General features: G+C 50.2%; 1 protein-coding gene and 1 non-coding gene across 5 annotated transcripts in view; one reads left to right on the top strand and one right to left on the bottom strand.

Moving 5' to 3' along the window:
- Positions 1 to 13,708, bottom strand: part of ERICH1 (glutamate rich 1) — a 56,912-nt gene extending 43,204 nt beyond the window's left edge. For 2 of the 4 annotated variants that reach the window (XM_058659836.1, XM_058659837.1), the window contains exons 1-2: positions 6,979 to 7,874; positions 3,773 to 4,684 (exon numbers count right to left, since the gene is read on the bottom strand). In XM_058659836.1, coding sequence (XP_058515819.1) covers positions 3,773 to 3,869 — 97 coding nt within the window. In that variant the 5' untranslated portion in view covers positions 3,870 to 4,684; positions 6,979 to 7,874. Of the gene's footprint in view, positions 1 to 3,772; positions 4,685 to 6,978; positions 7,875 to 13,670 lie in introns of those variants that run through there. The other 2 variants (XM_058659840.1, XM_058659839.1) reach the window with 2 other exon arrangements.
- On the top strand, positions 2,431 to 2,532 carry LOC118759055 (U6 spliceosomal RNA). Its single transcript, XR_004995959.2, has one exon. It is a non-coding gene; the product is annotated as a U6 spliceosomal RNA (small nuclear RNA).
- Positions 13,709 to 14,610: the final 902 nt, after the last annotated feature.

Genomic DNA, 14,610 nt, shown 5'->3' with positions numbered 1-14,610 from the left:
ATTGCTTCTGGTTTGAAAAAATAGAAGTATGATAGAAGAAGTGAGAAGAACAACAAAACACAGTTTTGAAAATCTCATTAAGTTAGAAATGGAAAGACATTGGGTACAATTCCTGTGTCTACCAGCAGCACCCAATCCTGTAAGTTTCCTACCTTTGAGGGAGGTAAGTAATCTCCTAGAAAAGTGGAAAATGTTACTTATGAGGATATTATTACTTGAGATCCAAATTGGGAATATGCTGGCTATACAAAATCTCCCTTGTGACACATGGATCCTGCTTGCATGAAATCTGCCCTGTGACACGTGGATCTTGGCTGTACGAGATCTCTCCTGTGACACATGGATCCTACTTGTACAAGATCCCACCTATGACACGTTTATCCTGGAAGTACAAGATCTCCCCTGTGACACATGAATTCTGGCAGTAGATCTCTCCTGTGACATGTGGATCCGGGCTGTACGAGATCCCTCCTATGACACCTGGATCCTGGCTGCACGAGACCTCTCCTCTGACACGTGGATTCAGGCTGTAAGAGATCACTCCTGTGACACATTTATCCTGGCAGTACAAGATCTCTCCTATGACATGTTTATCCTGGCAGTACAAGATCTCCCCTGTGACACATGAATTCTGGCAGTAGATCCCTCCTGTGACACCTGGATCCTGGCAGCACGAGATCTCCTCTGTGACATGTGGTTCTTGGCTGTACGAGATCTCTCCTATGACACGTGGATCTTGGCTGTATGAAATCTGCCCTGTGACACATGGATCCTGGCTGTACCACATCCTTCCTGTGACACCTGGATGCTGGCTGTATGAGATCTGCCCTATGATATCGGGATATCTCCACAATGTGGTTTCCATACCACCTAGTAAGGTGAGCAGACCCAGACACCTCTTAGAAAGTTACTTTCTTTTTTTTTTTTTTAAGATTTATTTATTTTTATTACAAAGTCAAATATACAGAAAGGAGGAGAGACAGAGAGGAAGATCTTCCATTCAATGATTCACTCCCCAACTGAGCCGCAACGGCCAGGACTGCGCTGATCCGATGCCGGGAACCAGGAACCAGGAACCTCTTCCAGGTCTCCCACATGGGTGCAGGGTCCCAAAGCTTTGGGCCATCCTCAACTGCTTTCCCAGGCCACAAGCAGGGAGCTGGATGGGAAGTGGAGCTGCCAGGATTAGAACTGGCGCCCGTGTGGGATCCCGGTGCGTTCAAGGCGAGGACTTTAGCCGCTAGGCCACACCGCTGGGCCCCAGAAAGTTACTTTCTATATATCGCATGTGACATGTGGCGAAGAGTTACCTCAGCCTGCTGCCACGATGAGCCACTCTGAAAGAGCAGGGGCAGAGGGACCCCTGAAGATCCAGACATCCTTCACATATCCATTCTGTGCAAAGAAGATTCTCTGGTGGATAAGTCCTCAGTCATTATTGCAGGGGAAACAAAAGGCAAATAAACCAATCCTGCCTGCAAGCCACCAACAAACCAAAATCTATTTAAACAAAAGACAATGTTCTAGGATGAAAACAAGCCATCCAATCTGTTTCACAAATGAGGAGGAAGGGAAGCTCAGAAACCCAGAGACGTAACACAGACACTGGCTGAGGCCAACTCAGCACCACAGCTTACTCACCCACATGCACAGGGAAACTCTGCCAAGGCAGCTGACCATGCACTGACTATGGGATGCAAAATAAAAACGGGATTGGCCAGGTAGTTCAACTACCCCCTGGGAAGACAACATTGACAAACACCAGGAAAATGACCCAGGACAACAAGTCAGGGTCAGGGTATACAGCTAGGCCCCTGTGGTCCAAAGGCCTTCTGGTGGACTTCCGGACTGTGACATAAGCAGCCTAACAACATGCTGCAGAACAAAGAGATCAGTTCCACCAAACTGACTTTAATATCTGAAATGAAGTATATTTATAGTCCAGTGAACTGCGTGCAGTACTCCAGCAACACTATTCAAGTTCATGTTCCAGATGAAAATGTTTGACACATCACTGTCGTAACAGAAATCCTGAAATGGGAAGCAAAACTCTGGAGCAATCTTTTTTTTTAAAGATTTATTTGTTTTTAATAGAAAGTTAGATATACAGAGAGGAGGAGAGACAGAGAGGAAGATCTTCTGCCCGATGATTCACTCCCCAAGTGGCTGCAACAGCCAGGGCTAAGCCAATCCGAAGCCAGGAGCCTGGAGCCTCTTCTGGGTCTCCCATGCACGTGCACGGACCCAAGGCCTTGACTGCCTTCCCAGGCCACAAGCAGGGAGCTAGATGGGAAAGCGGGCTGCCAGGACACAAACTGGCATCCATATGGGATCCCAGCACATGGAAGGCAAAGGCTAGCCACTAGGGCCCTGGAGCCAGGCCCCTGGAGCAATCTTAAAAGTAGCTGGACATTGAGTAGGTACTTCCTTGTGCTCGCTTCGGCAGCACATATACTAAAATTGGAACGATACAGAGAAGATTAGCATGGCCCCTAAAAAAAAAAAAAAAAAAAAGAGTAGGTACTTCCTTGTTGCATCTACTTACCATGTAACAAGGCATATGAAATCAGAAGCAGTGCCTCCTTCGCCATTCACCAAGTCTCTCGGCAGAGATTTACAGTAATATCACCTATGTCCATAGGACCTGGAAGCCAGGCATCAGTGGGAAAACACCAGGGAAGCCCAGGCCTTCTGGGTTTGGGTGCAGTGGCCAGCCTTGTCTGCAGGGCTAGGACAGGCGGCTCCTTCCTCTGCAATGGAACTCAGCACAGGCTCAGCAGCCTCAGCCACAAGCCAAGAGCCGAGGAAGCTCCTCACTTCAGCAGGAGTCTTCCTTTAGGCCACCTTGCCAAGGACAAGTCCCAGCCACACTCTGCACCTGTCTCCAGCTCTGGATCCCAGAGCGCCCATGTGGGCAGTCTCAGCTGGAAACAAACGCCCTCCTACGGAAGAGTACAATCAAGACTCCCAGTCCCCACAGTCAACAAGTAAAAGCTCCAAGAGTAGGTAAGAAGCCACTGTGGAGACACAAGACAGCAATATAAGTCGCTGCCTTTAATGCTGGCATTTCACACTGCAGTGCTGGTTTGAGCCATTGCTGCTCCACTTTGAGCCAGCTCCTTGCAAATGCGCCTGAGAAAACAGGGGCTGATGGTCCATGTGCATGATCCCTGACACCCACATGGGAGACACAGCCCAGCCCTGGTCATTGTGGCCATTTAGGGAGTGAACCAGCAGATGGAAGATCTCTGTCTTTCCTCTCTGACACTCTATCTGAGAAACACTGAGGTCCTTGCTCCTGGTTCTGAAACCCCTCCCCTATTTGAGGGGAGGGACACCAGCCCAGCCGAGCACACCAGAGCATATCACACATGGTGCCCCTTGCACAGATGTCCCTAAGTCCCACTGACACCCATCCACTGACAGTGATACCAGGAACCCTGAGCTGGGCTACCGCACAACTTCAGAATGCAGCAGGATGGGTTGTTTAAAAACTAAATAAATATAAATACAACAAAAGCATAAAAATTCTTAGTTCTTTGAGATTTCAATCCCAAGCTGTTATACGAATGACAGCAAGAAAAAGTCAGGTAGATTCCAGCATGTGCACTGCGGAAGGTCCAGAAGGAACCCACGGCTGACAGCTTACCAAGGGGGAGGGTGATTCTCCAGTTTAAGCTAGAGAGAGCAGAGAGCACCCCCTCATTATCAGGCCCCCTGTAAACCTCACAGCAGTACACATCAAAGCCTCCCCAAACAAGCTGGACCTCACCTGGGCCATCCAGTGTCAGCCCATCCCCATGGCCCACATGTCCATTTCTCTCCCCACAGCATGTTACACACAGCACAGAAATTGAGCTCCAATACATAGCTCCTCTTGATGGGAACAACTAATGATAAATGCTGATCTTATGTTACTTCATCCACAAGTAACTTACAAAGCACACTGCATACAAGCACAAGAACAGATCTCAACCTAATGTCGAAAGGGATAACTCATTAGAAGTGAAAATTTTTACCCTTAAAAGAATTTCAACTAATAAAAGACAGCTTAATCTAAACATTCAGTTACCCAGAAACAAAACAATTTTGCTAACAAATATGCATGTCTAAATATCTTCAACTGCTATAATACAAAGAATAAGTATTCTTGAAAACAGTGGGTTATAATTTTTAATCGGGAAGTCCAGGCATCCACCGGACACCACTCTGAGTTGGATATGTCAGGATGAAGCAGCCAAGCTCAGGGCCCAAGAGCAGCAGCTCCTTCCTGACCTGGCAGCTACACTGGTGCATCCTCTGATCACACTGTCCTCCCCTCCCCCTGCCAACACACACACAGGGGCTCCAGGAAAGGCAGAGCACCTCCCTGTTCCAGCTCTGCCTGCACATCTATAGACAGTCGCCTTATCACACACTCCTCAGTGAGCTGGGCTGCCAGCATCCCATATGAATGCTGGTTCGTGTCCTGGATGTTCCACTTCTTATCCAGCTCCCTGCTGTGACCTGGGAAAGCATCAGAGGATGTCCCAACGCCTTGGGATCCTGCACCAATGTGGGAGACCCAGAAGCAGCTCCTGGCTCCTGGCTTCAGGCTTCAGGTTGGCTCAGTTCCTACTGTTGCAGTCATTTGAAGACCAGAAGATGGAAGATCTTTCTCTCTCCTTTCTGTAGATCTGCCATTCTGATGAAAAATAAATAAAATTCCAGTAAAAATAAAACAATAATTTTTAATAAATTTTAGAGCAGCAAAGGTTAATCACCAACATGAGGCTCTAGCAGCTAGTATCGCTGGAGGACACACAGGTGGACTTCTCTTTGCCCTAGCACCTGAGACCACACAGTGACGGATCCTAAGCCCCGTGGGCTTCATGGCTGAAGAACTGTCTTCTGAACCAAAGCAAGCTTTGACGTTGTTCCTCACTCCCCTTCCCTCACTCTTCAACAGTTCACAAGGACATCTGTGTGGCCTGTGTGAGGTGAGGAGGAACTAACGGTCTCCATGCAGTTGGGAGTAGGGGGGGGGCAGCTATTGCCTTAAGGCTCTTGCCTCTTTCTTAAAAAACGTTTCTGGTGCAAGAACGGATACAGATTACAAAGTGATGAAGTTTACTTAGCAAGTGAGGTGTGGGGAGCAGGGTGCTAAAGCTGTTCCTGGGATTGGTAGGAGCCCTTACAAGATGGTGGCTTGCCCAGGGCCAGGCGGCGGAGTTAGTCTCGCCAGGAGGTAAACAGCAAGTCACAGGGATAAGCTAATGCCCTTGCTGCGATTATGTCATTGCTACTGGCCTATTACATAGCGTCAAGTGGACCCACGGGAAGAAGTGATTGGTAGAGAACAATATAAAAGTAGTCGGTAAAAGCTAGGGACGGACAGAGGACGACTACGAGGACGGGATGAGGAGAAAGACTGGGGGGCGATGACAAGAAAGACGGAGAGACTACTACGGAGAAAGGGGAACAAGAGCGGGAAGGAAGAAATGCAGCAGAAAGCACAGAAAGAACGGGGCTCGTCATTTTAGTGTCACTGCTGGGTGGCAGCAAGTGGTAGCTCCTACGGGGAATTTTCAGGCCTAAGACAAACAAGAGGAAGCCTGGCAACTGGTGGCCCATGTGGAGAGAAAAAGCAGTAAGACCAAAGGAGAAAAAAATACAGGAACGGGAAAGGGAAGAAGGGTGGCAGAGAAAGACGGGAGGAGGGCGGGCCAGAATGAGAAGAATAGGGCAGGGGAAGAGTGACGGGGAAAGTGGAGAGAGGGCTGGGAAAGCGGGGAGGAAAGCTAAGTCCAATGGGGACGGGGCAGCGGAGAGAAGGGTTTAAACACAGCCGCTTTTGGCAGTGAAGGGTCTGGTTGAGGTTCCGGCTTTTCCCAGACCCTTCAGAGTATGCCTTGTCATTTTAGTGTTGCTGCGGGATGGCAAAAACTGGTGGCCCGTACAGGGAGGGAGCCCGGCAAGTGGTGGCCCGTACGGGGAGGGAGGAAAGGGAAGACGGGAAGGTAGGGAGGGAAAGAAAGGGAGGAAGTTTCTATCTACCTCACCTCACCTCCCCAGAAACAGAGAGCAAGAATCCAAGACCCTCCTTGGCCTGGGCTCTTGTGGGGCTTGAAAAGGGGGTAGCTGCATAATACTGCCCCTTCAGGTCCCAGGTGAGAGAAGGATCCCCTAAGCAGCAGTCACTTGTCAAGTGGGTGGATAAGGTTACACAAGACTGGGGTTGTGATCCTAAACTAGCTGCCTGCTCAGCCTGTTATCAACGCCATTTACCTAAACAGAAGCAAAGACTATTCTAGAAAACGCACTGTGGGGCCCGGCGCAATAGCGTAGTGGTTAAGGTCCTTGGCTTGTGCGCACCGGGATCCCACACGGGCGCCAGTTCTAATCCCGGCGGCTCCACTTCCCATCCAGCTCCCTGCTTGTGGCCTGGGAAGGCAGTTGAGGACGGCCCAGGGCCTTGGGACTCTGCACCCGCATGCGAGACCGGGAGGGAGGTTCCTGGCTTCTGGCTCCAGATAAGCGCAGTGCCGGCCATTGTGGCCACTTAGAGAATGATTCATCGGACGGAGGATCTTCCTCTCTGTCTCTCCTCCTCTGTGTACATCTGCCTTTCTGATAAAATAAATAAATCTTAAAAAAAAAACCCAAAAACGCACTGTGGAATCACTTGACCCTTCACTGCTCCCTGAGCAGTGATAAAGTACTCCCTAAACTGTCCTACAGGTTTAAATAAAGTACTCCTGAACTATCTGACAGCTTCCTTAGAAATGGACATAACTCAGAGAATAGAACATGTCTTCTAAGCTGGCTGACCCCCTCTGTGGGTCTGACTGAAGTCTCCCTATTTCGGGACACCCATGTGGATCTGCTTGAAGGCCCTCTATTTCAGGGCACGCACAGTGACGCGTGTGTTTTATGTGCAGGTATCACACCTACAGTTTGGTGAACTGCTTCCTCATAACTGAGCAAGCAGGTACTCACACACGGCAAATGTGGGCCTAAAACCGAGTAGCGAGTCAAGTCTTTCTTCCGTTTACTTCCCAGTGTGCTGAAGAACGGAGCAACCTGCAGCGGGGTCTGATTCCAGAGGCTGTCAAGGTTCACAGCTCCCAGAACTTCCGGAGCTCAGGGTGCTCCTGTGGCCAGATGGAAACTGCTTAGTGGCCGAAACAGAAACTCAGAAACCCGAGCCTTCCCATGTTCTCGTTTTTCTCACACCTCATCAATGTGCTCTTCCAACATCACCAACGAGTTTTAACTTGAAACTCGAGTGTCTGTCAAAAAGCAATCATCGGTAAATAAAAGGACCCACAGGAAAAGGTGGCCTGAGGAGAGATCAAAGCAATTACAGACGGCAGCAGGCAGATGGAATTGGGAAAAGGGGCAGATGTGAGGAAACATCCCACTCAGGACCAACTAGTGCGACAGCAGACGGGTCTCCTCACTGGGCCCAGAGTTATTCCGGAACTGCTGCCCAAGCCTGCTGTTTCAATTTAAACACACAGAAGCTAAATAAAACTCTTTGCATAAAGTAGAATTAGACACTTAGGAAACAGTGTGAATATGCACCTCCAGATAAAATGTAAGTTTACTCATTTGCTGGTAGTAAACCTCTCCAATTCTCAACTGTTCCTCAGCCCAGTTACCTGACTTAAAACCCAGCAGTGTCGGAACAAAAAAGACTTTGTTCTGTTATCAACAAAGGTGCTAGTTATGGCAGCATTTCAAGGAATAATTTGTTCTATTTTGTGAAAGTGCTAGAACAAACTCCTCAAAGGGGTGAAGTGTCTCACCAGCACCCCAGGGGAGAGGGCAAGGCTGACTTGGGGAGCAGTACACAGCCTTCCTGCCCTCTCTCACCCAGGAAGACTACCTTTCTGAAAGTGTGCTTTCTAGATTAGCTGACACAGCAATTGTACACATGCATGGGCTGCAGTATACACATGCACACAAAAAGGTGTGCCGTTCATACCAGAGCAACCATTGTCTTCATCCACTTTCCATTTTCTTGGTGAAGTTTCTACTCTTCATACCGCATGTTCACAGGTTACTTGGGGTGCAGCCCCCTCCCTGCAATGCACGGTATCGGAAGCTTCTCCCTTTATCCTCCCACACCATCCCGTATGTGCTCATCTCCATTCCACAGTCTCCTCGCATGAAATGCTTGTTTGTGCGGTTTGCACAGTGAACTCACACCACATTTGTCTAACTTCACTTCACACCCATGTGAGAGGGGAGGCTGTCACCCTGGGATTCTATTGCTGTGGACAGCCCAAGAAAGAGCAGGGTGCTTTGGTTCCTGTTTTTCTACTTGTTATGTACTAGTATCTTTACCTAATGGAGTAGAAGCCTATGATTACAAACTGAAATAAAAATTAGGGGAAAATTAAAACATAAGGAGGTGGGGATGGAATCAGAGCAGGAGGGAATGTTACTGTACTCCCAAATCTGTCTCGCGAGATATTTGAAATCCGTTCAATTTGTATAATTAAAGCATCTGGTATTTTGAATTTTCTTTTCATTAAGACCTATGCCGAAATGTCTGCTAAATATGTCAATGTAGCCACTGACTTTCTTGAAAGTAGCATCAGTTGGATCCGGCATGATAGCCTAGCAGCTAAAGCCCTCACCTTGTACATGCCAGGGTCCCATATGGGTGCCAGTTCTAATCCCGGCAGCCCTGCTTCCCATCCAGCTCCCTGCTTGTGACCTGGGAAAGCAGCCAAGGACGGCCCAAGGCCTTGGGACCCTGCACCCGTGTGGGAGACCCAGAAAGGGCTCCAGGTTCCTGGCTTTGGATAGGCTCAGCTCCGGCAGATGCACTGCTTGAGGAGTAAATCAATTAATGGAAAATCTTTCTCTCAGTCTCTCCTTCTCTCTGTATATCTGATTTTCCAACAAAAAATTTAAAAAATAAATCTTTAAAAACTAGTATCTGTTGACTTAATGCTTATTTTTCTAATTTTATTCCTATAATGAGGAAAAGTATTTAAGTTTGTCTATAATCAAATAAAGAAATGAACTGATAATAGCATGACATCACTTCACAAGAAAGAAAAGCTCAGCAAAGTACATGAATTCAATGAGACAGATTCTTAATGAGGTACACAGGATTCTCAATCATAAATGGAATTCAAAATGGGCTTATAGTGGAAAACATCACCAAGATTCAAGAAGTGGGAAGCTCTCTAAAATACTAATTTAAAAAATTATACTCCAAACAGGATCAGAAATAATACTCCACTGAGACATGATCAGAATCTTAAATCATGACCAACTTGATACAGAATTCCTATCCAAATTGTAGAAACAGACTAAACACTCAATTTCCACCAAATCTTTATCACGGAGAAAAGGGGAAGAACTAGTTCCAAGTAAGCTGTGCAGAGCTGGATCTTTATGGTTCCAGAGTAGCACTTACCTCCCCTAGCTGTTTACAAACGTTCTGCATTGGTAACAGGCTACAGCAGCTGGCATCAAGGACGGGCAGACACATGCTAATAAAGCAGAAGGAAGGGCAAGGGCACTCTCCTGGGGCCAGGGACTGTGCTGATCAGTCCCTGACCATTCAGCCCTTGAGACTCACCTTCTAACTGAACCAGGCCTGAGCCAAATAAATCTAAAGTCACATGAAAAGCAACCTATTCACTATAATTCTCACCCCATCGTGGTTGAGGCCTACCCAAGGTCAAACAGGAAAAACTTAACATGGGGATGAAACACAATCCTTAGTCTTCCTCTTTGTTTATAGCTGTTTCATCTTGGCTTGCCAGCAGAAAGCAATGGTGTTAGCCAACATCCAACAGCATACAGCTCAGTATGCATGGGAAAAATAGCAGGTGTATTAAGGGAAACTAGGAAAGCCTCATCAGTAATTACTCTGTGCAAGCAGCTTTGTGTCAATTCCTACTGCCACCAGGTAGCATTAAAATAATCAAATATACACAGGTAACCACATAGGGGGACTAGGAAGCTGGAAAGATTCCTGAGAAAATGCCTCTTGGTTCGGGGCTGTCTTTTGGATGCAAATTCAACTGAGCCTTATGCCAGCACAATAGTGATAATAATAGCAATAATAACACTCCTTCAGTTAAGGGCCTTGCTGTCTCTTCTTCCAGCTCACAACTCCCAGAACATCCATATTTTAATGTATTCCAGTTTCATTCTCATTACATTTCCCATCATACACATATTAATTTAACCCAAAGAACTTGTTACAGACATGAGATTGGATACTGACAAAACCCACAGCCCTTCAACAGTACATTCGGTGGTCTTATTGGACCCACTATTGGGAGGTAAACTATTAAAGAAAATGCGGACTTCCAAACAGGCCTGCTTCCTCAGCCCAGGAAGAAGGCGTGACATCTCCCTGCTGGCTTCGGCAAGCTGCTTTCTCACAGAACTGCACCCGTTGGCTGTGTCTACTCAGCTGGACCAGCAGGTTCTCTGGGTGCTTGCTTGTCACTCTCATCAGCAAGTGAGTCCCCACCACCTCCTGTCACTCAGGAACATGACTCAGTGGCAGCCAAGCACATGGCCACTTTGCCTACCTGAACCTTCACCAGGACTGCAGTTCTGCCCTGGATTAGCAGGTGAAGTGCTGAGCACTGCAGGGCATATGCCCTCAGGGACCAGCCGCAAGGGATTGAACTTGGCCTCTGGCATTAGGTTCACAGGCTGTCAGGGAGAAAACAGTGCAGATATTTCATTCCAATCCTCCCCTCTCCAGATAACACCATGCCTGATTCCTGCCCAGGATGGCAACTGCCCAGCACCCATTCAAAGTCTTAGCTCCTGCTGGCACGAGGCCAGCCTCTTCCTGGACCCTCTATACCCGTCCTTTCCACATCTCCTTGCTTTCTCCATACACCTGTCCAAAGTCGGGCTCATCTTTCTGAGACATGACCGCCTACTCTGCTCAGAGCCACCACCAGCTGAAGTTTCTCCACTGCTACAGCACACTACGCAACCTGCCCGTGCAGGCATTCTGAAATCCTTCTGCTCCTTCATTCACTCATTCGTGAGCACGCAGAGCCACTACCTGCAGGTCTGGCATCCAATATGGACCCTGGGTTGGGTCCTAGCTGCTCCACCTTCCCATCCAGCTCCTGGTAATGGCCTGGGAAAGCAGCAGAGCATGGGCAAAGTGTTTGGGCCCCTATACCCATGCAGGAGACCCAAATGAAGCTCCTGGCTTCAGCCTGGCCCATCTTTGGCTGTTGTAGCCATCTAGGGAATGAACCAAAAGATGAAAGATCTCTCTAATACTTTCAAATAAATAAATCTTTAAAAATAAATAAGTAAAAAGCTCTCGGAGGGAAAAGAGCTACCTGTGCTCCACACCAGCAGAAGAAACTATCCCAGCTGGGCCCGGCGGCGTGGTCTAGCGGCTAAAGTCCTCGCCTTAAATGTACCAGGATCCTGGGCCCGGCGGTGTGGCCTAGCGGCTAAAGTCCTCGCCTTGAAAGTCCCGGGATCCCATATGGGCGCCGGTTCTAATCCCGACAGCTCCACTTCCCATCCAGCTCCCTGCTTGTGGCCTGGGAAAGCAGTTGAGGACGGCCCAATGCATTGGGACCCTGCACCCGCGTGGGAGACGCTGAAGAGGTTCCTGGTTCCCGGCATCGGATCGGCGCAGTACCGGCCCGTTGCGGCTCACTTGGGGAGTGAATCATCGGACGGAAGATCTTCCTCTCTGTCTCTCCTCCTCTGTGTATATCTGGCTGTAATAAAATGAATAAAATCTTTATAAAAAAAAAAATTAAAAAAAAATAAAAATAAAAAAAAATGTACCAGGATCCCATATGGGCGCAGGTTCTAATCCCGGCAGTTCCATGTCCCATCCAGTTCCCTGCCTGTGGCCTGGGAAAGCAGTGTGGGAGACTTGGAGGAAGTTCCTGGCTCCTGGCTCCGGATTGGCTCAGCACCGGCTGTTGCGGTCATCGGACAGAAGATCTTCCTCTGTTTCTCCTTCTCTCTGTATATCTGACTTTGTAATGAACATAAATAAATCTTAAAAAAAAAAAAAAAAGAAACTACTCCAGCTGAGAACAGAGCACTTTGGTGACACTGTGAGTGGATGGTGGTCAGGTTCTGTCTGTAGGCCAATGAATGCCACTGGACAAGGGTCTCCCCAACCTAGGAAGCTGCTGGTCCTTTTAGCCCATGCATAGAACACACACACAAGCACACAGAGACATACATATATGTACACAAAACATGCATGCATGTATGTACCTCTGCATGTGTATGGATGCATGTGCATGGGACACATATGTATAACATGTACATGTGGACATATGTATGGTCATACTTGCACATATACATACATGTGTGTGCATGCACACACTTGAACACATAATACATGTGCACATGAGAACGCGTGTGTGCACATACAATCTCACACTTGCACAACACATACACACATGTATACACCGCAACCAGCTCTCACAGAGCAGGAAATTCTCCACACTCAGCTCCCTAACGGGTAGGCACACAAGTGCTGCAAACAGCATTTCTACACCAGGGAAAGGCAAACCAGGCTGACTGTTCACATGGAACAAGCCACCTTGCAAGGCACTAGGCCTGCTAGCTGGACTAGCCCAGACTGGGTCTCAGAGGTGGCAGAGGCCATGTGGGCAGAGCAAGGCCTGATCAGTGTAAGGTGGTACAGTCCCCTTCAAGGAGCCCCCTGAGCCAGTGCGGCCCTGCCACAGGCTTACCTGGGTGTCAGTCACAGCCTTCCTGTGCTAGCACTATTACCAGTCATCTCCCCTCCAAGCCAACTTCAGACAGGAACCCTATGGGCAATTCTCTACTCAGGGGGCAGATGTCCAAGGCTGGATACCCCCAGGGACTCTTGGAGGACAAGGGAAACCCTCTGGTTCTTTCTGGCCATTAAAACAGAGTGCATCGGGCTCAGCGCTGTAGCCTAGTGGCTAAAATCCTCACCTTGCATGCGTCAGGATCCTATATGGATGCCAGTTTGTACCCCAGCTGCTCCACTTTCCATCCAGCTCCCTGCTTGTGGCCTGGTAAAGCAGTCGAGGACAGCACAAAGCCTTGGGACCCTGCACCCACATGGGAGACCCAGAAGAAGCTCCTGGCTCTTGGCTTCAGATCAGCTGAGCTCCGGCCGTTGTGGCCATTGGAGGACTGAACGAGAGGCCATATCTTTCTCTCTCCGTCTCCTCTCTGTAAATCTGCCTTTCCAATAATAAATAAATAAATATTTAAAACGTGTATAAAAAATAGTACTGGCTACTTAGGGAGTGGGGCTTCCCATGGCGTGCGTGCTGTAATGGCAGACAGTACCAAGGCGAAGCAGTCAACTTTCAAGCCAACCTGGAGTGGTGGCTGCAGACCAAGTGCCCCGGCACACCCACGGGTCCCTCAGGGTCCATGCTCTGCGCCCCCTCCCTCGCGATGACAGCGGCAGACACTGGCCTCGCCCTCCCTCGGGGCCCAGGCCCCTGCCACTGGGCCGCAGCTCCCGCGGCTAGCACTCCTCCGCCGGGTCCACGCTTTCCCAAGCCGCGGCAGCCACCCGGAAGGGGGTCAGCAGAGCAGCACGACTCCCAGCCCAGGTGAGGAGAGCTTCCCGTAGGGCCTCATCTCCTCACCGGCGTGCCCCAGCTGCCCTCGCCCCTGCCCGCCCCTGCCCCGCCTACCGTGCCGCCGCTGCGCCGCCATGCCGCGTCCGCCCGCGACTCCGCAGCCAGGAGCAGCCTCTACGCGCGCAGGGCACTTCCGAACTCCACCGTTAGGCCCAACCCCCCGCGGCAGGGTCGCCCTATGCGGACGCGCAGTCCCGGCCGCGAGCTGTCAACCACTACGCTCTGGCTTCGGATTGGCTTGCTCGGACTCCAGGGGCGGGATCGGCGGGTCCCGCCCCGCCCCTGGGAGCTACCCGGTGAGCATGCGCGGAGCGAAGGCAAACGCCCGCGGACCGATGCTGGGTGTTGAAGGTTCCGCCGCAAGGGATCGGTGTCGCGGGCGCTCGTGACCTCCTTGGTTCCTCACGGGGAGAGCGCCAGGACTATGTCGCGGGGCAGGTGTCCTGCTCGGCCCCACGGGGCTCGCCTGAACCCGGCGTGCGCAGGAGCCCCACTGACCATGCATGCGCCTGGGTCCGCTCCCGGGAGTACCGCGCGTCGGAGCGCGTTCCGGGCGCGCGGGCCGGCGGCTCAAGTGCCGGGGAGGCGCGGTACCAGCGCCGCGGCTCCCGCCGGTCCAAGTGGGCGCAGGACGGAGAAGGGGAGGTCGCGGGTGAGGGAGCCGTGGGTGGGATCATGGACACGCGCGCACGGCGCGTGCCAAGCTCTGGCCACATGGGCCTGAGGTGCGGACTCAGGACAGAGACCCCCAGGAGCAACAGAGGGAGTGTCCTTGCCTGTCTGCCTCACAACTGTGCTTCTCAACAAACGTGAAGGAGTTGACTGCAAGGTTAGTGTCTGCCCTGTGACCCGATGTGTCCCTCTAACACCTGCTGAGGCAGCCAGCCCACGCGGGACGCACCCTCCCTCTGGTTGTGTCACTCACCCAGGAGCTGCACCCCGTGTGGGTTCTGCCTACTCTGGCTTGGTCACTCTGGGAGCCCCCATCCCATCT

This window comes from Ochotona princeps, unplaced genomic scaffold (genome assembly GCF_030435755.1).
Source record: "Ochotona princeps isolate mOchPri1 unplaced genomic scaffold, mOchPri1.hap1 HAP1_SCAFFOLD_116, whole genome shotgun sequence".
In the NCBI taxonomy this organism is placed as follows: domain Eukaryota; kingdom Metazoa; phylum Chordata; class Mammalia; order Lagomorpha; family Ochotonidae; genus Ochotona; species Ochotona princeps.
Note: the sequence above shows the minus strand (reverse complement) of the source record. Positions and strands in the feature narration are given on the sequence as shown.